Here is a 24,752-nt window from a genome sequence, read left to right as displayed (position 1 = left end):
CTGGTTGGTCCCTTGCAAGACATCAGTGGCGTTCAGCTCTCTCTCAAAATCCAAGTAAGAAAGGGTCAGACCTCCTGGGTTCTGCCCTTAAACACTGCAGTCCTGGAACAAAAGGAAGCACTGCGATCTGGCTTAAATTAAAAGTATGATGTCAACTTCTGAACTCATTCCATTAATCACTAGAAAGTTCTTTACCTGACTGACTATTGGTTGTACATTAAGGGAGCTGTGCCCTAAAGGGGAGAGTAAATTGCCCAGTGGGTATTTTTATTGCTGCCTGAATCTGAGAGGAGATATAGATCAGTTACGGCTGCTTGGAATAATGTGGAATCTAGGAGTTTGAAATTCCCTAACCTGTTCCTGTTCTCGCATCCAAACTTGATATTGATAGTCAGATGTTTTGAAGTTCTTGGTCCTGCCATGATGGTTTGGGAAGGCACATGGAATTTGAAACCCCAGTATTGCCCAAGGACTGTAAAGGTTATCTGATCAGCATGATTCTCTTCTTTTGGTATTGATTAAGCTGCCCTTTAATGCTGCTTTCCTCCCTATCAACCTTGCTTCATCCCCTTCTCTCCAACTCCTGCACACTACTTCACACAAACCAGTCACTCTTCCTCAGTCAAACCCCAGAGCTGTCGCTGAGGCCGCCAGTAATGCTGTGAAATAAATGCATCAGCGGTTTGGATGAAGTAAGTGGAGTGTGAAGTTTGGGGCCGAGTTTTAACCCTTTCACTGTATTCCTCTTGGTCCCCGCGCGTAAAGCCATCTGTTGCTTTTCTTTTTGCCGCAGACGTGCCTCTGCCCCGTGTATTGAGACCAACAAAGCAGACTGCTCATTTGCATAACAGTGCTCCTTATTTCCATGATGATGAACCTTATTTGCATAAAAGACCTCCTGGTTATTTGTAACATGACACATTATTTTGGGAATGCATCGTGTCTTGAGCAATGACAGCATTAAAATTTGGATTTAGTCTGGCTTTAGAACATGAGACCATAAGACAATAAGGTGTAGGAGCAGAATTAGACTATCTGGCCCATCAAATCGGCTCCGCCATACCGTCATGGCTAATGCAATTTCCCCCTCAATCCCATTCTCCTGCCTTCTTACATCACCTTTGATGCCCTGGCTAATCAAGAACCTATCAATCTGCAATTTAAATATCCTCAATCACTTGGCCTCCCCAGCCATCTGTGGCAATGGATTTCACAGATGTACCACCCTCTGGCTAAAGAAATTTTTCCTCATTTCTGTTCTAAAGGGACGTCCTTGTATTCCGAGACTGTGCCCCCTTGTTCTAGTCTCTCCCACTATTGGAAATATCCTCTCTACCTCCACTCTCCCTACACCTTTCAATATTCAGTAGGTTTCGGTGCGATTCCACCTGGCCCCCACCATCATTTTTCTAAACTTCAGTGAGTTAATCCCCCAGACCCATCAAAATCTCTTCCTGTGTTAACTGTTTCATTTTTGGGATCATTCTTGTAAACCTCCCTGTGGGCTCTCTCCAAAGCCAGCAGACCAGCTCTTAGATATGGGGCCCAAAGCTGTTCACGATACTCCAAATGTACTTCCCGACTAATGCCTTATAAAGCCACGGCATTACATCCTCAGTGAATTCTATATTGCTCCTCTTGCAGGGTGTGTGTTTTTTTTGAGTGTTTAACATTGCTTTGACAATCATTTTGATTGGACATTTTCACTCTGATACGGTGATTCTGAGGCATGTCGTCTGTAGCGGTCTTTACATGATAAAACTCTGAAGAGCAGAGAAGGCAATGGGGAGCAGAGCCAATCTGTTGAGCTCTGTTTATCCGCGCTGGAATAATGCTTGGAAATGGATGAAGAACGCTGCTGTCTCAGAGCCGCAGTCACCGAGCCAGGTATCCGCTCCCTTCATTATTTCAAGAACCAAATGGTCCACCGAACGACTGATGATTTGTTGATGCGCAGCTGGAATCTGACAGTCCTTGCGAGGCACTGCACTCTCGGCTTGGACCGCACAGCCCCAGGAGCGAGCATTGCCTGCTTGGCAGCAGCCTTGTCAATGAGGATCATTCTGTCAGTTGGGGATTTTCAGCCAACACCTGCTATTCACTGTAAAAGTTTGGCAGAAGGTTAAAGTGCTGATCATACTGGTGAACATTTCATGCTCCCCACCTTTTATTTATATGAAAGTGGTGTCTTCTGTTGGATTGGAGTTTCTTCTATTGCTCACATACTGGTGGCTCAGTGTTACCTTGATCATTTTCTGTGCGTGACTCTCAGGTGAGTGGATTCATCAGTGAGGACGAGGAGGCGGAATCTTATTTCAGTGCCCCCATTTGGGGGAGGGAACGTTGACTCAGACCATGAGAGGTCTGTGTCGGGCATTTTCATGCCTTACAAGGCGCAGATTGGAAGTCTGTGTGGGGCGCCACTCCTCACACAGACACTAGAGCAATGTGTGATTACGTGCCTTGCTCAAGGACACAAACACGTTGCCACAGCTGAGGCTCGAACTAGCAACCTTGAGATAACTAGACGGATGCCTCAACTACTTGGCCACACCCCCATTTGAGATGATAGTAAAGTGTACTGTGAGTAAAGCTATTTGGCCTGCAAGCACTCCCCATTCTGAATTCATGTTGTGACTTTGTCGTGAACGTGATAATCAACTATTTGAACTCAAAAAAAACCGAATTGCATCCAACATCACCTGAAAAGACGGCATCTTTGATGACATTTTGCGTGACCTCACTATGTCGCACACCACGATGGAGGACTGGGTATTTTAGTCGTGTGAGACGCGCAACATTCTTTTCCTGTTCTTTCAGCTCACATCGGGAAATGACTGAGACACACGCCCCTGTTCATTCTGTAGGTACTAGTAAAATGAGTTTGGGCGTCTCAGTTGAATTCCGTATGATAGCAGAGATTACACCATAAAACTCGCTCCATGTGAGTTTACAGTCTGGCTTTGTGTGAGGAACAGAAGGTTCAGTGTAGGATGTAAAGGGGAAAACTTTTTAAATTGGGATTGTGGAAATTTGCAAGTTATAACAGAAGAATTACTATCAAAATTTAAAATGAGTTTGAATTTTAATTTGCTGGAATTATAGAAGATAGCATATGAAATAAAAAACGTGGGAGTCTGCAGGTGCTGGAAATCCACAGCAACACACACAAAATGCTGGAGGAACTCAGCAGGTCTGGTAGCATTAATGGAAATGAATAAACAGTCGGCGTTTTGGGCTGAGATCCTTCTTCAGGACTGGAAAGGAAGTGGGGGAGGATGCCAGAATAAGAAGGTGGGATGAGGGGAAGGAGGATGGCTAGAAGGTGATAGGTGAAACCAGGTGGGTGGGCAAGGTAAAGGGCTGGAGAAGAAGGGATCTGATAGGAGAGGAGAAAGGACCATATGAGAAGGGGAAGGAGGGGGGGGGCAGATGAGAAGAGATGAGAGCCAGAGTGGGGAATAGAAGAAGAGAGGAGCGATAAGGAAACATTTTATAAAATATAATCCACACTACGACTTCAGTTTGGTCTCACAAATACAGGCAAATACAAGTGAGGGAAGGGAGCGGGAAGCACCAGAGAGACATTCTGTAATGATCAATAAACCAACTGTTTGGAATCAAATGACCTTGTCTGGTGTCTCAGGGCTGGGTGTGTCTGCACCTCCATCACCCCCACCCCCACCCCTGGCACTCCCTCTCTGCCACCTCTCCCATCAAACCTCCTGCGGTGCTTCACTCTGCCATTCCCAACATCCTTTGCTCCCGCCGGATTTACGGACTTGCTTTTTCACTCCATGTTGACAAATACAGTACTGTGCAAAAGGCACAGGCACCCTCACTATATATATATATCTGTAACTTTTGCACAGTATGTATATCTAAAGCTTTGAGGATTAAATAAGCCATCAATTCAGCGTGATCAATTTTCCTCTTTGAATGCACAATCAAAAATGGAAAATAGCTCATTTGCTTCAGCACAAACTTCCCCTGATCCCAGATCTTTAGTTTTATTTATAGATCTTTCTTTATATCTTTTATTGTTCTCCCCTATCATTACTTTAAATGCATCCGCCAGTATGTGTCATTATGAGTCCCGCATCTTATACTCTGGGTAAAGATGTTTCTCCTGAATTCCCCAGTGGATTTATTCTATTTGTGGCCTCTTAATTTTGGACTCCCTTACTTTTTTTTTGTTTGTAGAAGCCAAGGTTAGAGAAAACATTTAGGTCAAATAATCTTCAGTTGTGCCTTCAAACTCCTCTATTGGTTCATATCCTCAATCTCAGTCAAGGAAACTTCTTTATCTTGAGGGTTAAATTAATAGAATGACAGTTAAAAGAGACTCTGGTTGCTATCCACCAGAACAGCATGAAATGCCACCTTAATTGAAAAGAAGTTCGTTTTGTGAGGTAATAATTAGAGAGATTTCTTTGAGGTGCACTGGGAAGTTCAAAATGTGCATTCGGTTGTGTGTTGCCAACATTTTGGAAAAAAAAGAATATTATCCAACTCCTAAATAGTACCCAACTACTTCAGGAATGAGCTCCAATGTTTATGTGCATGTTTGGATTGTTTTTACCTGTAATGGGCCCATTTGTTTCTCTTGTCTTTTTTTTGTTAACTGTTTGTTAAAGTTGAAATATTGGTAAATATATTTCCTTTGTAATTTCATGCCAGTGTACGACCTGTTTTTTTTTTGTGACAAACAATAACTTTGATTAGTGTTCCTCCCCGGAGCATTCTAATTTTTCCTGTTGAACCAGTGACCCTAGACGTGTGTCGCTTATGGAAGGAGGCCTTCTCTCTGCTGAGTCATGTGGCTGTTAACAGAGTTAGCGAATGAAACAAGTTTATATACGAGCCCCAGTGAGAGGTTTACAACTGTGAGAATCAGCACTTATCTTGCCTTTATGCTGATTCACTCAGTTGTAAACCTGATTATAAATCTCTAAGCCTGGAAGCTGTGGAGATTAATAACTGCTGTGAAGGGTGAAGGTTTTCTCACTCTTGTAGGTATTTACCAAAACTTGATACTAGTTTGTCAAAAATGATACAGAATGTTCATTTCTTCATTATCAAGGCACTTATATACCCTTCCTTATTGTTTTATTAGGTTTGGGATGATACTAATAAACAGGCATTAAAGTTGTCTGAAAAAGATGGCTGGGAATATATTTCTCCGTTTGATCATCCCTTGATCTGGTAAGATTTCTTCAAAGAAACTTAAAATTCAGCTTGTTTAGTTGTTACAAAATATTAGGTATGAGCTGTGCCAGCCTATCACTGTTTTTAAAAAAACTCTTGTGTGCTATCCGCTACAACAGCAGCATGGCGATCATAAGTAATTCATTTTTTGTATTTTATTCGTAAAAAGATGCATTGTTCAAAATATGTTCAGATTGGAGCCCTGTGACCAGCGATGTGCCACAGGGCTCTGAGCTGGATCCCCTGGTGCTTACTGAGAATATCGGTGACATGATTAACAGGTTTGTTGAAGACACCGAAGTCGGTAGTATGGTGACAGTGAAGAAGGTTATCTGAGGTTGCTACAGGATCGAGATTAACCGATAAAATTAGCCAAGGATTAGCAAATAGAATTTAACTTCTGTAAATTCAAACTGACGAAGTTAAACCAGGCAGAGAGGGTGAATGACAGGGCCCTGGAAAAGTTGTAGAGACCTGGGGACACAAGTACCTAGGTCCCAGAAAGTGATGATGAAGGTAGGTGAAGTGGTGAAGAAGGTGAATGCATGCTTTGGTAACTGTTGGCAGGGGTGACCTACTGGGGGAAGCCACAGCAACTTGAGTCTTTCTCTAGGGCTAAGAATGGAAGGGGTTAAGGTGAGTTCAGTAGTGATAGGAGATTCCATTATTACTAGAGGAGCAGATGGCAGATTCTGTGGACTTCAGAGAGACACCGAGATGGTACGTTGCCTCCCAGATTCCAGGGCAGAGATGTCTCAGATTGTGTCCACAGTATTCTAAAGGGGTGAGTGAACAGCCGGAGGTTGTAGTACATATTGGTAACAACGACATAGGTAGAAAAGGGGAGGATATCCTGAAGAGGGAATATAGGGAGCTAGATAGAACGCTGAAAAGCAGCACTTCCAGGGTAACAATCTCTGGGTTGCTGCCTGTGCCGCGTACCAGTGAGGGAAAGAATAGGACGATTTGGTGGATGAATGCGGGGCTGAAGAATTGGCGCAGAGGACAGGATTTCAGATTTCTGGATCATTAGAGTTTCTTATGGGGAAGGTATGACAGGTACAAAAAGGAGTGGTTGCATCTGAACCAGGGGTGGCCAACCTTTTACATTCCATGTGTCAATTTCTTCACGCACGAGTTCAGATGCATTTTTTTCATGCACGAGTTCTATATTAACATATTTTTACAAGAAATGAATGGGGGTACAAGAGTTGTATGGCGCATCTGAACTCGTGAGTGAAAAAATTGACGCATGGAATGTTAAAAGGTTGGCCACCCCTGGTTTAAACTAATTTGGCAGGGGGATTGGAACCGGAATGATAGGGCTGAGGATGGGGCAGTTGGTATACAACTAAATGCAGTGTGTAGTGAGACTGTGAGGAAGGACAGGCAGCTGATAGGGCAAAATTGCAGTTAGTGGGATGAGTTAAATTGTAACAGGGGGCCTAAAGTGAAAAGGGCGATGAATACAGGACTGCATGTGTTGTATTTGAATGCACACAGTGTGCGGAATAAGGTACAGTAGATGATCTTGTAGCATAGATAGAGATGGGCAGGTACGATATTGTGGACGCTGCTGAGTTGTGGCTGACAGAATATCATAGTTGGGAGTTTGATATCCAAGGATATACCTTGTATTGAATGGACAGGCACATAGCAGAGGAGGTGGGAAATCAAATCCTTAGAAAGAGGTGACATAGGATCAGAAGATGTAGAATCCTTGTAAGAAACTGCAAGGGAAAAAGGAGGTTGATGGAAGTTGTTATCCAGGCCCCCAAACAGTCGTCAGGATGTGGGCTACAAATTACAATGGAACTAGAAAAGAGGGCAAAATTATGATAGTCATGAGGAATTCAATGCACAGGTAGATTGGGAAAATCAGGATAGCACTAGATCCCAAGAAAGGGAATCCATAGAAGGCCTATGAGTTGGATTTTTAGAGTGGCTTGTGGTTGTGCCCACTGGGGGAATGGCTATTCTGGACTAGGGTGTTATTGATGACCCAGGTTTGATTCGGGAGCTGAAGGTAAAGGAACCCTTAGCTAAAACTGGATGTAGCACTGTTACAATGAAGTAAAGAGAATTGCAGAGGTATGAGCTGGCCAAAGTTGACTGGGAAAAGACACTAGCAGGGATGACAGCAGAACTGCAATGCCTTGAGTTTCTGGGAGCAATTTGGAAGGCGTGGGAAAAGTGCATCCGAAAGATGAGGAAGTATTTTAAAGACAGGATAAGGCAACCGTGGCTGACAAGGGAAGTCAAAGACAGCATAAATGCAAAAGAGAGGCATATAATATAGCAAAAATTAGTGGCGAGGACTGGAAAGCTTATAAAAATCAACAGAACGCAAGTAAAAAAGCCATAAGGAAAGAAAGGATTAAATATGAAGCAAGCTAATACTATAAAAGAAGATACAATAATTTTTTTCCAATCTATAAAGAGTAAAAGGGAGATGAGGAAGGATGTCAGACCACTGAAAAATGATGCTGAAGAGGTGGTAATTTGGGACAAAGAAATGGTGCACGAACTTAATAAATATTTTGTGTTAATCTTCACTGTGGAAGACACTGACAGAATACCAGAAATGCAAGAATGTCAGGTTGGGGGGGAAGTGAGGGTCACTGCTGTTACTAAGGAGAAGGTGCTTGGGAAGCTGAAAAGTTTGAAGGTAGATAAGACAGTCAGTGTATGTCGCTGGAGTTTAGAAGAATGAGGGGTGATCTCATTGAACCCTACCGAATATTGAAAAGCCTGGAAAGAGTGGATGTGGAGAGGATGTTTTCTATGGTGGGGGAGTCTAGAACCAGAGGGCACAGCCTCAGAATGGAGGGACATCCATTTAGAACAGAGATGAGAAAAAATTTCTTCAGCCAGTGGGTGGTGAATCTATGGAATTCATTATCACAGACGGCTGTGGAGGCCAAGTCAGTGGGTATACTGAAGGCAGAAGTTGATAGGTTTTTGATTAATCTGGGCATCAGAGGAGAAAGCAGGAGAACGGGGTTAGGAGGGATAATTTACTGGCCGTGATGGAATGGTGGAGCATACTCGATGGGCTGAATGGCCTAATTCTGCTCCTAAGTCTGATGGTCTTGATTGGACAGGGAAGTGAGGACAAGGCCTGGAAAACTATATTACTGGCGCATAGGATGGTTGCGAGACTATATCTGAAATCTTGTGTGTAATTCTGTTTGCCATGCAATGGGATGGATGTGATTAACGTTGGGAGGATGCAGTGAATATTTGCAAGGAAGTGTCCAGGGTGGAAAGGCTTGAGGTGTAAGGGGAGACTGAGGCTGGGACTATTTTCCCTGGAGGGAAGGAGGACAACAGGTGACTTTTTAATAGTTTATACAATTATGAGGGGCATGGAAAACTTTAATTTTCCCAGAGTAGTGGAGTCTAAAACTAGAGGAAATAGATTTAAGATTAGAGAGGAAATACTTAAAGGGGAATTTAGGAGTATGTTTTTCATACAGAGAGAGGTGGGTGTGTGTAATCATCTGCCAGATCAAGTAGTCCATGGGGACACAATTAAATGTTTAAAAGACACTTGGACAGGTGCATGGATAGGATAGAGGGATATGGGCAAAATTCAAGCAAATGTGACTAGCCGAGGAAGGCAACGCATGTGTGAGTCCTGCTGAAGGGTCTTGGTCTGAAACGTCAACAGTTTCTTCATCTCCACAGATGCTGACCGACTTGCTGAGTACCTCCAGCATTTTGTATGTCTTGCTCAATATTTCTAGCACCTGCAAAATCCCTTGTGTTTCTGATGAATTGAGGAAGGCCCCTTGATCAGCATGAATTATACGATGTAAACTTTTCCTGTGTTGGTCATTATCAAGTTCAAGTTTATTGTCATTTACCTGTATATTTGTGTTGGGCACGTGGCCAAGCGGTTAAGGCGTTCGTCTAGTTACCTCAGGGTTGCTAGTTCGAGCCTCAGCTGTGGCAACGTGTTTGTGCCCTTGAGCAAGGCACTTAATCACACATTGCTCTAGTCTGTGTGAGGAGTAGCGCCCCACATTGACTTCCAATCTGTGCCTTGTAAGGCATGAAAATGCCCGATGCAGTCCTCGTGGTCTGAGTTGACATTCCCCCTACCTGTATACTGCCAAACGAAGCAACATTCCTCTGGACCAAGGAAAACAACACAGTACATATAACTCACTCACGACACTTAGAGTAATATTGCCACAAATAATTTAGTGCATAAAAAGCTGCATTTAAGACAAAAGTCAAAAAGTAAACGGTACGACGCTACTGGCACCTCACACATGATGAGACCTGGGTGGTGGTCGGGAGTTTAGTCGTCTCACGGCCTGGGGAATAAGCTGTTTCCCAGCTTAACAGTCCTCGTCCTAGTGGTACAGTACCTCCTGCCTGATGGTGGGGGAAGGGGGGGTCAAAGAAATTGTTGGACATTTGGGAGAGATTATTGACAATGCCAAGGGCCCTGTGTACTCAGCGCTCCTGATAAATATCTCTGATGGGTGGACGAGAAACCCCGGTGATCCCCCCGGCAGTCCTTGCAATCATTTGTAAGGTGTTCGCGGTCAGATGCCTTGCAATTCCCGTACCAGATAGTGATGCAGCTGGTCAGGATACTCTCAGTGGTGCTCCTGTAAAACAGACTTGGTGTACTGCTTGTAATCCACTTAAATTATGCACTTGATTGATAAACTATGTGTGCTGACCTAGCTGAAATGTGAAATATGTGACGTTGCATTCAACAGAGTGAACTTTTTTGCCAGTAGTGATAAAGTCAGATGCAGTATTGTACAAAATAAAAAGTGCAAAGTTGCCAGTACAGTGTTGAACTGTTCCAACCAACTTCAAATGAGGATCTTCACGGCACTAATAGCATATAACCCCCAAGAGGACTATAACCTTGTGGTTTGGAGGCTTGCATACCCCAATGACCTGGAGAGCTATGTTGGCTGAAGTCAGGGTTTTAAGCTTTGGCTCTCGGTAGGGTCACCTGTGCCAAACAGGTCAAAGGGTAGAGGTCAGACTAAGAGTGGCCCACTGGGCCTTCAGATTCGGGGGTTCAGCTCAGGGCTAACAACCCTGAATGGTAAAACGAAATTGTTATGAAAACATCAACGAAGGATCCTTCTGCATTTGCGTGTGACGGTATTCCGGAGTCTCCACCCGAGACTTGCATGACTGATGGGTGGTAAGTAATATATATACACTGTATATGGCATTTGGTTTGGAATAGTAGCTGAATTTCTGTATCAATCATTTTTTGTTATTTTTATTAAAGGGAGAATATTTTCCAGAGCAGGATATGATTTTTGAGCCATAAGCAATATGAGCCAAAGCACAAAATGTTGGGAAATCTGGGAAGGGGATGAGAGGGAAACAGAGCTAACGCTTCAGGCCATTGGCCTCCAGTTTTGTTGAAAGGACATCAGCCTGAGCTGTCAGTTCTGTTTCTTTCTGCGGAGCTACAGCTGGTCTGCATAGTATTTCCATCGTCTTCGTTTTGTGTATTTTCAGAAACTAGTCACAACATCAAGTAGTTATAAGTGGCTCCTGACTCTCCCCATTCCGAAGGGTCAGTGCTTGCACCTTCCAAAAGTACGTTTCCGCTTCAAAGTGTGCTGTTTAACCTTTTCAAAATTGCAGTGCTGAGAAAGATAAATGTATCAACCACGTCTGCGCTGGTCACCACTGATCCTGCGGAATAAATCACGATTTTTTTTCCCCCCGCAGTTGCCCGCTAAATGATACGGCTGGGTTTTCTTTTCAAAGGAGGGATTTACACAGAATGGCTTTTCACAACATTTCTCACAATGCTTTATTGCTACATAAGGTGCCCTGCTTCAAGGCCTGCTGTTTGATGTAATCAATCATCCACTTGGCATGTCTTGGTCTCCAGTATTTGCTTACTCACCCAGTAAAAGCAAACACTGTTGGTGATCGATGGTGCAGCACAGACTACTGCAGTCCATTAACTTCTCTTCCCATTCTAGGTTTGATCAATTACTAGCATGGTCTCCATTGCTGTTGTACTGTAGCCATGTAGACTACTAAGTAAACATGACAAATTTAACCTAATTGAGACCCCTCCTTTCCTAATTATTCTCATACCCAGCATGACAACCACCTCACCTGATTTACTGCTTGTTATTACTGATCTTCTTTAGGAAACCTACTGGGTAGAACATCTGTGCATTTGGCACCTGCACCTGTTATGATTGATAAGCTTTATTTTACCATTTTATTATGCTTTAAATTGTCTTTAGCTTCTCTAATAAATGCAGTAATTTCCACCAAGCTCTTATTTCTCTCTCTCTCTTTCTCTCTTTCCCTTGCTCTCTTTCTCTCTCTCTTTCCCTCTTTCTTTCTCTCTCTTTCCCCCTCTCCTCTCTCTCTCTCTATTTCCCTCTCTCTCTTTCTCTATCTCTCTCACATAAATGAAATCTTCAAGAAGTTTTGAAAGTTTGAAGTTAGTAAATTAAAATAGAAATCAAACTGCATAGAAAAACATGTAAATGTAGTAATACTGATATTCCTGGATTGTACCAATTCTTGCTAAAGATGCCTAGCATTGCCTTCACTGTAGTGGACCGCATCACAAATAACAATCAGAGTACAGGAAAGAAATAGAGAGCTTTGTGACATGGTGTCATGACAACGGCCTTCCCCTCAATATCAGCAAAGCAAGAAAGAACTGGTCTTTGACTTCAGGAAGGGGATGCTCCTGTTTACATCAACCGTGCTGAGGTTGAGAGCTTCAAGTTCCTCAGTATAAACCTCACCTAAGGCCTGTCCTGGTCCAACCATGTTGATGACTTGGCCAAAAAAGCTCATTGCCTATACTTCATCAGGAGGCTAAAGAATTCTGGTGTGTCCCTGCTAAACCTGTTACCAGTTATTATTGGAAGCATTCTGTCTGGATGCATAGTGGCTTGGTATAACAACTGCTCTGCACGTATGGCGATGTGGTAGAGGTTAGCACAACGCTTTACAGTATCAGTAACCTGGATTCAATTCCCGCTGCTGTCTGTAAGGAGTTCGTATGTTCTCTCCATGACTGTGTATGTTTCCTCAGGGTGCTCTAGTTTCCACCCACAGTCCAAAGATGTACCGGTTGGTAGGTTTATTGGTCATTGTAAAGGGTTAAATTGACGGTAGCTGGGCGGTGCAGCTCGGAGGCCTGGAAGGACCAATTCTGCGTTGTAACTCAATAAATAAATAAGCACAAGAAACCGCATAGAGTTGTGGACAGAGCTCAGCACATCATGGGAACCAGCCTCAATGTCTATACTCCTTGTTGCCTCAATAAAGCAGGCAGCATTCTCTCTTCTCCCTCTCTCATCGGGCAGAAGATACAAAAGCCTGAAAGCACGTCCCACCTGGTGCAAGGACAGCTTCTATCCCACTGTTGTCAGACACTCGAATGGACTCCTGACCTCACAATCTACCTCGTTCTGATCCTGTTCTCACTTGCTCCTTACAGCTTAGCTGTGTAATGATTTTATCTGGATGAATCGGACACAAGACAAGCTTTTCACTGTACCTTAGTACATGTGTCAATGACAAACCAATTCTAATCTTTAAGGCGTGCATCACTGCAGACTGTCATGTGAATGTTACTAGGTCAGAAGGGATCACAATCACTCCTTCCATTCTGTTTCTCCTGTTCCCCACCCCATCACAGAATTTTTCTTTTAGTCTCCCTGCTCTTTTCCTATCTTTATATTTTCAGTCTAATAAAGATCATTGTCCTGAAGTGTTGACTCTGCCACTTTCCCTGCGAATGTTACCTGACTTGCTAAGTATCGCCAGCGTTTTCTGTTTTATTTCAGGGCTGTGGGTTTGTCTCCAGGACAGATGGATAGGAAAAACTTTGTCTCTTTTTTTTGAGGCGTTGAGATCCATAGTGTCAATCAAGTTCCTATTAGCCACAATAGAGGACAAAAAGTTTTAAAAGATATCCCAGGCGATTCACCTATTTTTAAAGGTTAAAGATAAAGGGGTTAAAAGTCCAAAGCAAAATGTGAACTAAAAGCATGTTCAGTATGTTGACAAGAAGTGGAAACGGTTGATGGAATAGCCCGGTACTGGGCTTGTTTTATGGCAGGTGAAGTGAATTTGGTGCTGTAGGAGCTGATAGCAAGTACGATATCACGCCGTGCTGTCGTTGTTATGGTGATGTACTTTCTCTAGAAGCAAGGGGAAGCAGCAAAAACTCACAGCTGATGGGTATAGCTGGTGAATGAAAGCTTGGTAAGTTAGGAAACATATTAATTATTGGTAATTAGATGATATCCCTTGTAAATTAACCAGACTTTGGGTCAGCTGCTGGCTGTAAATCTCATAAAAATCCCATAGATTGTTTGCTTTCAGATAAAGCTACAGGATTATGCAAAGCAGCACACACAAAATGCTGAAGGAACTCAGCAGGCCAGGCGGCATCCGTGGAAAAAAGTACTGTCGACGCTTTGGACTGAGACCCTGCCAACGGGTCTTGGCCCGAAACGTCAACTATACCTTTTTCCATATACTTCCTATACTCCCCACGGTGCAGTAGTGACCATTAGCACAACAGAGATCTCCAATGAGCGTAATCTTAACATTTCATCCAATACTTGACACATTTATCGTCACAAATATAGAGTTGGTGTGCTTTGCTGGACATAACGTTTATTTGTGTGATTTAAGCAAATTTCATGTGGGTGTTCTCATTAATGAGGGGATTTTTTTTTAAATCACTGGGCTATCCTCTACAAACACTCAAAGGCAGATCAGAAGACTTAACATGAGCATCAGGGCAAAAAAAATCATGTTGAATTCCTTTGATGTAGTTTCCATCCCTTTAGATTTCAGAATTCATGCTTCAGTGTATGCAAGCGAATAAAGAAATAGCAGTACATTCAGCCTCATCTCTCTCTCTGCAACTTCTTTCCAACACGACCATCACATTTCAGAAGCTGGAAGCCTGTTGGATGCTAAACCTTACATTTAATTTTCAGGGAAGGGATTGCCAGTATTGTGACGGAGCTTCGGGACACACTTCCGTCCAAACCTGGGGCGATAGTTCTCTCAGTTGGAGGTGGAGGCCTGCTTTGTGGAGTGGTAGAAGGCCTGAAGAAGGTGGGTTGGTGTGACGTGCCTATAATTGCCATGGAGACCAAAGGCGCCAACAGTCTGAATGAGGCATTGAAGGCTGGAAAGTTGGTCACGCTTCCTGATATCACAAGGTATGGTAGCTTATACCTTTTAAGCACATATCTTTGTACTCTTTCCAAAATGCTGTAATGTTACATTTGTTTGTTACATGGGGAGCCAAGCTGTAAGACTGGACTGCAACTGATCCTTGGCCCTTGCTCCTTTTGACTATGTTCTCTGTTGAGGATGAGAGACCGGTGAGCTTGCTGTACGGTGCCAAACAGTTTGGAGTGAATACAGTGCAGCAGAGCCAGGTGATTCTTCCAAAAGGAAAAATCAAGTGGTCAAGTTATCACCTGGTAGTTGGGAGTCAAGCAACATTGGCGGGATTCTGTCTTTCAGGTTCTTTCTTCCTGTTAGAATACCTGATGGGTTTTCCGTTCAGTCGAAAACCCTCCTGCATCTTGCCTTGGAACTCATTGTACCTTTTTAGAGTGCATTTCTTTTGTCCAGCATCTGAGCTTGAAACATAATAGCTTTAAAATGGATGCCCTAAATTAGTTTTTTTAGCATGGAAAACCTACTTCTCAATTTCTTACTTGTGTGTCAATGATTGGAGAATAATCAACTCTTCCAGGACAGGGTGCTGAAGAAGACGTTTAGCATGCTGGCCTTCATTTTACAGGTAGAGGCGTTACGTTGCTGTTATATAAGTCAGTGGCTGGGCTGCACTTGAAGTATTCTGAACTGTTTTAGTCATCTTGCTTTAGGAAGGACATTGTTAATTTTGAAGAAGGTGCAGAGGAGATTCATGAGGTTGCTGCCTTGACTAGAAGGGTTGAATTATAGGGAGAGGTCCAGCCATACTGGATTTTTGTTCCCTGGAGTGGAGGAAAATGAGTGGTAAGCTCATGAATGTTTATTAAATTATGAAGGGATGGATAAGGTGGACAGTCTTTTCCTTGGGGTTGGGGGGTCCAAAACAAGAGGGCACAGATGCAAGGTGAGAGAGGAGAGATTTAAAAGAGACCGGAGAGGTAATTTCTCTACGTAGAAGTAGTGAGTACCTGGAACGTGCTTTCAGAGGAGCTGGTCAGGGTGGGTACAACAGCAGAGTGCAAGAGGCGTGTGCATAGGTACACAGAGAGGAAAGACTTGCAGGGTTTTCAGCTGAACACAGATAACTGCGGTTTGCAGGGAGAATGCTGTGGTTGGCATGGACTGGTCCAGTTGGGCGGAAGGCGCTGTTTCCATGCTGTGTTACTCTGTGACTCTAGGATATGTTCCAATTACCACCTTACCCCTGAGAAATATGCTAATGACATGGGGCTGACTTTCACCTTGATGCCAGCGAATTAAACTACCAGACTAGAAACGGGTCCATTCCTTTTTCTCGTGACTGCAATACATTTGATTAAAAATATGCTTTGCAAAGTTAAAAATGTTCGTATTTTTTGGGGTGTCTCCATGAGCCTGCATTTTCTGCAGGCTAACCTGATGCTGGCAACTGGAAATGGTGCTGTTCTATTAGCAGCTTGTTAATACGTGTAACACACACACAACGCTGGAGGAACTCAGCAGGCCAGGCAGCAGCTATGGAAAAGAGTACACATTTCTGACCGAGTCCCTTCGGCAGGACTGGAGGAAAAAAGCTAAGGAGTGGATTTAAAGGTTGGGGGGAGGGAGGGGGAAACACAAGGTGGTAGGTGAAAGCTGAAGGGGGAGGAGATGAAGTGAAGAGCTGGGAAGTTGATTGGTGAAAGAGACAGAAGGCCATGGAAGAAAGAAGAGGGGAGGAGTACCAGAGGGAGGTGATGGACAGGCAAGAAGTTAAGGTGAGAGAGGGAAAAAAGGATGTGAAATGATGAAGGAGAGGGTGGGTGGGGGCATTACCGGAAGTTTGAGAAATCAATGTTCATGCCATCAGGTTGGAGGCTACCCAAACGGAATATAAAGTGTGGTTCCTCCAACCTAGGTGTGGCCTCATCATGACAGTGGAGGAGGACATAGATGGACGTATCGGAATGGGAATGTGAAGTGGAATTAAAATGGGTGGCCTCTAGGAGATCCCACTTTTTCTGGCAGATGAAACTTCAGTGCTTGGCGAAGCAGTCTCCCAATTTACGTCAGGTCTCACCAATATACAGGAGGCCACACTGGGAGCACCGGACACAGTCAATCACCCCAACAGACTCGCAGGTGAAGTGTCACCTCACCTGGAAGGACTATTTGAGGCCCTGAATGGTAGTGAGGGAGGAGGTACCGGGGCAGGTGGTGGCACTTGTTCCACTTGCAAGGATTAATATGTGTCCTCACACCCAGAGAACTCCACCAACTATCAAGTTATGCTGCGTGATCGAATGCATCGTTCCTGTGAAGAAACAAATTGCCTGTGATAAAGGCAGCCCGGTGAAAAGAGACTCCTATAAACACCGTGAGATCATTGGGATGTCAATAACTGCTGAAGAGAGGAGAGATTAAAAGCTTCAGCGTATCAATATTGAAGAGACAAGTGCCAATAATCTAAATGCTTTGTCACTCAAAGACGATACTGGACTCGAAACCAAGATGAGATTTAAACTTGCACTCCTGGTAACTTAGCCAGTCTGTTCCCATTTCACCGTCCTGTCAGGACCCAACGTACAACGGACGTAATTGAAACCTTTGTCACTCACCTTACAATATGCACCCGGCTCACTGTCTCACTGACCTCCTGAAGTGTTGCCGGGTTCTCATTTAGAGATACAGCGTGGTAACAGGTCCTTCTGGCCCACTGAGCCTGTGCTGGCCAATTCCTCCCATGTGGCCAGTTAACCGACGGCTTTGGACTGTGGGAGGAAACTGGAGCTCCTGGAGGTCACGGGGGAGAACTCGCAGACTACTTGCAGGCAGCGGCCAAGTTGAACCTCGGCTGCAGGCGCTGTAATAGCAATACTCTAACTGTGGTGCTGCTGCCTCCCCCCCAGGCTTAAAGCCCCCACCTACCGTTTGGACTCGGACCTCCAGATCACTCGGAGAAACCAAACTATGCTGTTAAGTTCATAGAAAGCTGAAACTGCTATGTGAACACCTGACAGAGTTTGCAGTTTCTGTAATATTGCACATATTTGATGAGATTAGCATTTTCAGTCAATTAGCTGTTACGCAATGGATTATCCTTCAGCTGGATATGTTTTGCAAAACCACAAATCCAGTTAATAACAGACAGTGGTAAAACTTTACTAGTTTTTAAATACCTACCTCCTCTACATTTTGAGAACATCATGACAGTAGCAGTGTATGGCATATGTGATCTGTTTGTTAATACTTGCATAATTTTATTCCAATAATAAAACTTAAATTCCCCACCTACCACGGTGCGATTTGAACTTGTATCCCCGGGTGTCTAAGCTGGTAATTTAGCCACTGTGCTACTACTATGAGCCAGCTTGCAACTTGTGTCATTACTTTATCCCTGGTCCTAGTATCCCCTTCACGGTTGAGCAACCATTTTGTTTTCAGAGCAGCCACGCATTCCATTAAAAGTGTGTACGAACGCCATTTCTATCGGCCTCCCTCTGAGTTGTTCTTTGCTCTTCTCTGTACCCTAGTGTGGCCAAAAGCCTCGGTGCTAAGACCGTGTGTGAGAAAGCCTTTCAGAACGCACAGGAGTACACTGTCCTCTCGGAAGTAATCAGTGATCATCAGGCTTTGGAAGCAGTGGAGAGATTTTTAGGTGAGACTTTCTTTATTTTCAGAGTCATGTTATTGAAAATCAGGCTTCATTCCAAAAAAGACACAGAACTAATTATTATTATGTTTTACTGAAACAGATAAATATTTCTACTTTGCAGCTGTGCTGCTGTTTTGCTGTCCAGTTGGGAGCCATTTTAAAGCACCCAGTTCATTGTTTCACTGTCCTCCTAAAGTGTAGCGTTGTGTTTTCATTTTTATTTAAGGATACAGTACGGTAAGAGGCCATTCTGGCTTAATGAGCCCGTGCTGTCCAATTACACCTATGTGACCAATTAACCTATTAAACCAGAGCAACATGCACAAAATGCTGCAGGAACTGAGCAGATCGGGCAGCATCCATGGCAGTGAATAAGTAGCTGACGTTTCGGGGCTGGGACCCTTCATCAGGACCAAAGAGAAAGGGGGAGACACCAGAATAAAAAGGTGTGTGGGGAAGGGGGGCTAGCTGGAAGGTGATGGGTGGGAAAGGTAAAGGGCTGCCAAAGAAGGAATTGGACAGTGGACCACAGGAGAAAGAGATGGACGAGGCGACCCAGGGTAAAGTGATGGGCAGGAGAGGAGAGGTACAAGGTAGAGTGGGGAATAGAGGAAGTTGGGGAGGGGGGAATAATTATTTTAACAGAAGGAAAAATCAATATTCATGCCATCAGGTTTGGAGGTTACCCAGATGGAATATGAGGTGTTGCTCCTCCACCCTGAGGGTGGCCTTATCTCAGCACAAGAGGAGTTCATGGGCCAACTCTCCTAATAATCTGGATTCTTTCCTTGTGCAGCCCTTCTTCAGCAGAAATCTTCCACAGTGCACTTTGGTTCAATGAAGTGGTCAGATGTAAACTTGACTCCGTTTTTCCTTCACAAGGAAGTATGGTTTCAATTGGTTTTGTGAGTTAACAAAAAAAAGTTGTGAGAATTTAATGTAGTTTTTTCAATGTGAAGTTTGTGTACTCAGGAATATCAATAGTAAGCTTTTATGTCTTTTTAAATGACAATCTGAACGAATACATACCTCAGGTTTTATACTCTATGAAATTATGGTTTAATTGTTTAATTGGAGATATAGGATGTCCCAAAGTTCAATGAGCTGCGTGTGAGCTCAGTATCTAAAATGCTGGTTCTTTGGCTGACCAGATGAGATGTGAAAAAAATAAGTGAATACGAGAGGGCACAATTAAGGAAACAAGCACACTTCTTGTTCATTTTGATCTAGTAATCTACAAATTTTGAATAAGTTACCAAAAAGCAGTAATTATTGCTGACTGTGCTGTGTGAACTGATGACTTTCTCAGTCAAATCACAAATGAGCTTGAAAAGTAAAGTATTTGGATTCCTAATGATGAAAATGGCTGTTATTTCCCCTTCACCCTAAATAATACCACTGACCTGCTTCACTGGGATCAGCAGTTTCAGTATTTTTTTAATAAAAGCATGTAAAAGTCAGTTTTGATATCAACAAAGTTTCAAGAGCCAAGAGGCAGAAAGATTCAGAATGGTGTTGTTTTGAAATATCCATCATGAGTCTGTTAAACATGAGTGCTCAATAATTTTGCTTCGGGAGAGCACCATAACATACTGATCTGTCATTGTGCCTTTGGGCGTGTAAAGGCAGGGGTGGTTAGGGCAACGCGCACAATGTGCTGAAGGATCTCAGCAGGTCAGGCATCATTTATGGAAATGAACCAAATGTGACTAAAGCTGTTTTTCATAATTAAATATTTATAAACTATCAGTAACCACACCAATACTCTTCTGACACTCTTTGTCAACATATTGTGTGTCTGTTTGCTTCATAATCTTGAATAAATTGGCCATCCAAAGTAAATATTGTTCTGTACATAAAGAATCACAGTTGGGTCAGTAGTCAGGTCCAGCATTAACCAGGAGAATAGGGAGACTGGGAAAGCACACTTCGGATTTTAATGCCCTTTTGGAAGCCTGATGTTCTCCATTTCTTTAAGGGGAAGGAATATATTTTGAATTTAGAGTCACAATTTTGTTGTTAGTTTCCATTTTAGAAATTTCTGTATATGTTATTCAGAATCCAGAAGTTTTACATTGTAATTCTGTCCCCTGTGTTAGCTTTGAAATCTGAGATGATGATGAAATCAGAATTTGTGATCTGATTGCATACAATGGGTTCTTCTTGCAGATGATGAAAGGATGTTGGTTGAACCAGCCTGTGGTGCGTCACTAGCTGCTATTTACAGTGGTGTCATCCAGTCCCTGCAGAAGGAGGGACAGCTGGCCAAGGATTTGCAGCCAGTGGTCGTCATTGTCTGTGGTGGAAGCAGCATCACAATGGCACAGCTTAAAGAATACAAGGCGCAACTGGAGAGGGATCAGTGAAGCAGCTTTTGTGAATGTGATGTTCTCCTTGTAATTCATTCCTGTCTGGCAGAGTGAACTGGAATATTCTTTCAGTTTACAAATCTTTCCTGCCTTGCATAAAAGTCAAAGCCATGCTTAGCGAAAGTGTCAATACCAGATTCTCATGAGGTTACTCTCAGTCCTTTCCGACAATTCCCGACCTCCCCTTCACTTTCTTGCTGATCTCTCCCTCCTCTCCCTTTTCCCCCTCCTCCCCCTCCCTCTTCCCTCTCTCCCCTTCCTCCCCCTCTCCCTCTCCCCCTCTCTCTCCCTCTCTCTCCTCCTCTCTCTCTCCTCCATTTCTCTCTTTCCCTCCTTTTTCTCTCTCCCTCTCTCTCTTTCTTTCCCTTTCTCCTTGCTGTAATCTCTCTGTCTCTCTTTTCAATTAATATCTTTCTAAGACCACCTGCTTTGAGATAAGGGTATTTCTGTCTAAACATCCAAGTGGAGTAGTGTGCAGTATCACAGGAGACTGCAGATGCTGGAACCTGGAGCAAAAAGGGGCTGATGGTGGAACTCAGTGTGTCAGGCAGCAAATGGGGAGGGAGACATACTGTCAGTGCTTTAACTTGAGACCCTTCGTCTGTCAGAAGCTTTAGTGTCACTGGTGGTAGGTACAAATATTGTTACCTGTAATGACTTGATGCTTTTTTTAGATGACAATGGATTCAGTCTTCTAATTCTGAGTTTGCTTTGTGATCTAATTCAACTCAACACAGGCAGGCTAATATTCCTTCAATCTGCTGCCTGCAAAGGGAAGTGAATGTGGGCCCTTAATATCATACCCATTGGTAGAAGCAGCCAGAAGCCCTGAAACAGGACCTTCCAGCACCTAGGGTTTGTTGAATGAACAAAACGGACGTGCAAAGTTTGGCTGATGTTTGGATAAGATGGCACCCACGGCACAAGGTGCTGGTCATCACGGAACTGGAATGGACACCGAGAGCGGCAGCTGCTATTCCAGTGCTGGTTGTGAATGGTGTTGATGTGCACTGTTCTCCCCCTTTGGCCTTACTAACAGAAGTTGTAGCAGCCTCCATTGTAAGCTGCCACTGGAAACAATGGCCTAACTCTGCAGAAGGTGACCACGGAGATGCAGTTGACGACCCCACTGGGACATTGACGTTTTGACTGTTGATTCTTCCACAATCATTGTTCTGCATTGCAGTTTTGTCCACCGACAGTGCCCTAACTCCATTATGCACTTTGCTGCAGGAAGCTGTGAACACTGGCCCCTTAAATGATCCCTCTCAGTGATTGGAGGCCATTTGTGCCATGGAAACCCATTAGAGCAGACCTGCCTCAATGCTGCTAGACTGTGGACTGAACGTCAACATTCAACTTCCTTTCCAGCAGTCAACACTGGCATAAGCTGGCAGCGGCAATTCTGTAAGGCAATGCTGTCAGAAAATACACAAGCAGCATGTTAATGAATGTCAGGGAAATGTTCCGTAATACTTCCTAATGAGATGTGCACCATCTTCCTATCTTCTACAGTACTAGTCATCCATCTGGGCACCAGGTAGATAGTTCCTTGAGTTCGACTTGAACCTGGAGTGAAGCTAGTCAAGACTCAGAGAGCAGCACAATTAATAGAGCTGAATGAAGCCCACACATAAAGTAATGTAAATATAAATGCTACGGATAATGGATTGCAAGAGACTGCCAAAGATTAGATGATATAAAATGTTACAAAATACTTGCTCTAATATGACCATTGTGTGCTAGCCACATACTACAGCAATTTTTAACTGTAACTGTAGTTTCAGCTCAGTACTCTCTGACTTTGACAAGGGATGAACTTGCTCCCATCTATTCAGATGATCAACACGTCCACCATTCCCTTCCAAGCTTCCCTTTAAATATTACTCACATGTACATTTCTCTAGATGATCGGAACGTAATCCATTATAGCCATTGGCTGGAATCGACTTCCCAGTGCACAGGAATCAATCCTTGCAAGTTTGTACGCTTTTTGCTTTGTAACTTCCTGCTGTATTGTGCAAGACCTCACACATCTGACAGTTTATCTGAGCATAGCATCCTTATCGTGTCTGTTTGCTGTGTGCCTGTGAAAATGGCCCTTCTTATTCCTGGGTCAGGGATGTAGCCTATTTTCGCAAAGGAACGCCACCCTGTTTGATATTTAAACTATTATAAAGTTAAGGGGAATGGGATTATTGGGATTTTGATTGCTGTTGAGTGCTTTTGACTTCAGTAACAATTTGAACATTCTTTTAAAAAGCTTTGGGGCAACTTCAAACTTCATGGAACTACCTTTATCTACAAGTTGTAAATCTTGGAGAGGCCAGATCAGAAGAGTCCAGAGAAGGAAATGTACACCTCACACTATTTGGGTCTTTAAAACTCCCTTATTTCTCATAAAATGCTGGGGAATGTAACTTAGTTATTTTTACTTGTGAAGGCCACTAAATTGCCCTTGCTGAACTGCTGCCTGACCTTTTTACTGGAGGAACTCAGCAGGTCAGGCAGTATCTATGGAGAGGGATAAACAGACGATGTTTCAGGCCGTGACCCTTCAGCAGGACCTCTCCATATATTGGTTATTCCTCTCCATAGATGCTGCCTGACCTGCTGAGTTCCTCCAGCATTTTGTGTTTGTTGCTCCAGAGCTCCAGTATCCACAGAATCTCTTGTGTTCGTATCTGATCCTTTTATTTTAATCCCGCTCTTCCTGCAGTTAGAGTCAGCACTGTGTCCTCGATATAGCACATCAAAAATGAACTCCAGTTTCTAGGTAAAATATTTTGTAACGTGACCTTTAACGGATAGCTTTCTAGATAAAGGTATGTTTGGCAAAGATTTTGTTCCAAGGGCAAAAGACAAAAAATGTTATTTCCTTACTGTGATATCTCACACATGGTTTCCACCTTAATTGTACTATTTCATGAACCGCTTCAAGCAGGTAAAGAGGAGATTTGCTATATGTTATTTTGTGAAGATATGCCCAAACTCCTCTATTGCATCTTGAGTAAGTTTCTCAAAAGGAGAAACACATGAAGTCTTTTGAAAACTGGGTAATTGAGAAAATAAAAGTGCCTGTTTACTTCCCCTTGGTTTTTATTTGCAAGTTTTAACACATTTCTGTAATGAGAGTGGCAGATAATGTCTTTCATTCATGTAGAGGTCACTGTTGACATCCCAAAATTAAAACGTCCGACTTTGGGTTCAATGTCTAGCAGTTTGTCCAATTCTATAACACCTCTAATGCAGTACCTGTTTCAGGATGTTTAGTGGTTAATGACGCAATGCACTTCCGGAAATGAGCCATCCAGCGTATAGCTGAAGGTTATTTTATGCTAAAAACATGTTTGATTATGGCACATTAAGCTGATGACTAGAGCGTTATAAACTCACATTATCATGAGTCATGCAGGATGTCACTTCCCTCTTAATGGGTAACAGAACAAGCATAAAAACAGGGGATCGTAGAACTGTATAAGACCAAAAGATGTAGGAGCAGAATTAGGACATTCAGCCCATTGAATCTGCTCCACCATTTCATTGTGGCTCATTCACTTCCCTCTCAATCCCATTCGCTTGCCTTCTCCCAACTAATCAACAACAGATCAACCTCAACCTTAAATGCACACAGCTGCCTGCGGCAATGGGTTCCACAGATTTACCACCACTTGGCTAAAGAAATCCCTCCTCATTTCCATTCTAAATGGATGTCCCTCCATTTTGAGGCTGTACCCTCTGGTCCTGGACTCTCTTAATACCGGAAACATCCTCTCCACATCCGCTCTATCTAGACCTTTCGGCATTCAATATGTTTCTTTGCGATCCCTCCTCGTTCTTCTAAAGTCAGTGAGTAAGTTCAAGTGAGTGCGGGCCCACAGCCCTCAAACATTCCCCGTACAATAACCCTTTCATTCCCAGAATAATTCCCCGTGAATCTCCTCTGATACCTCACCAATGTCAACACATTCTTTCTTGGATAAGGGGCCCAAAACTGCTCAAATGCTCCAATGCCTTAAAAAGCCTCAGCATTACATTCTTGCTTTTATATTGTAGTCCTTCCAAAATGAATGCTAACATCGCATGTGCCTTCCTCACCACTGATTCAACCTGCAAGTTTAATCTTTAGGGAATCCTATATGAGAACCAGGGGTTCCACAGACCCCCTTGGTTAATAGTAGGGGTCCATGGCATAAGAGAGGTTGTGAACGCTTGATTTAGACCCAGCGGGTGCTGAAGAACTGCTGATACTGTATATTCCCAAAGCAGGATTGTAGGCAAGCTGGAATGGAACCTGCTGGTGGCAATGTATTTTATGTGTCTGCTGCTTGAGTCCC

General features: G+C 43.4%; 1 protein-coding gene across 3 annotated transcripts in view; it reads left to right on the top strand.

Moving 5' to 3' along the window:
- sdsl (serine dehydratase-like) overlaps window positions 1–23,600 on the top strand; it is a 66,739-nt gene extending 43,139 nt beyond the window's left edge. For all 3 annotated transcript variants that reach the window (XM_072247866.1, XM_072247865.1, XM_072247864.1), the window contains exons 5-8: window positions 5,117–5,205; window positions 14,199–14,426; window positions 17,925–18,049; window positions 20,216–23,600. In XM_072247866.1, the coding sequence (XP_072103967.1) occupies window positions 5,117–5,205; window positions 14,199–14,426; window positions 17,925–18,049; window positions 20,216–20,412 (639 nt within the window). In that variant the 3' untranslated portion in view covers window positions 20,413–23,600. The remainder of the gene's footprint in view (window positions 1–5,116; window positions 5,206–14,198; window positions 14,427–17,924; window positions 18,050–20,215) is intronic.
- The last annotated feature ends 1,152 nt before the right edge of the window (window positions 23,601–24,752 follow it).

The sequence above is a fragment of the Mobula birostris genome, chromosome 31, assembly GCF_030028105.1.
Source record: "Mobula birostris isolate sMobBir1 chromosome 31, sMobBir1.hap1, whole genome shotgun sequence".
Taxonomy (NCBI): Eukaryota; Metazoa; Chordata; class Chondrichthyes; order Myliobatiformes; family Myliobatidae; genus Mobula; species Mobula birostris.
The sequence above is the reverse complement of the archived record's forward strand: the minus strand, read 5'-3'. Positions and strand labels throughout refer to the sequence as shown.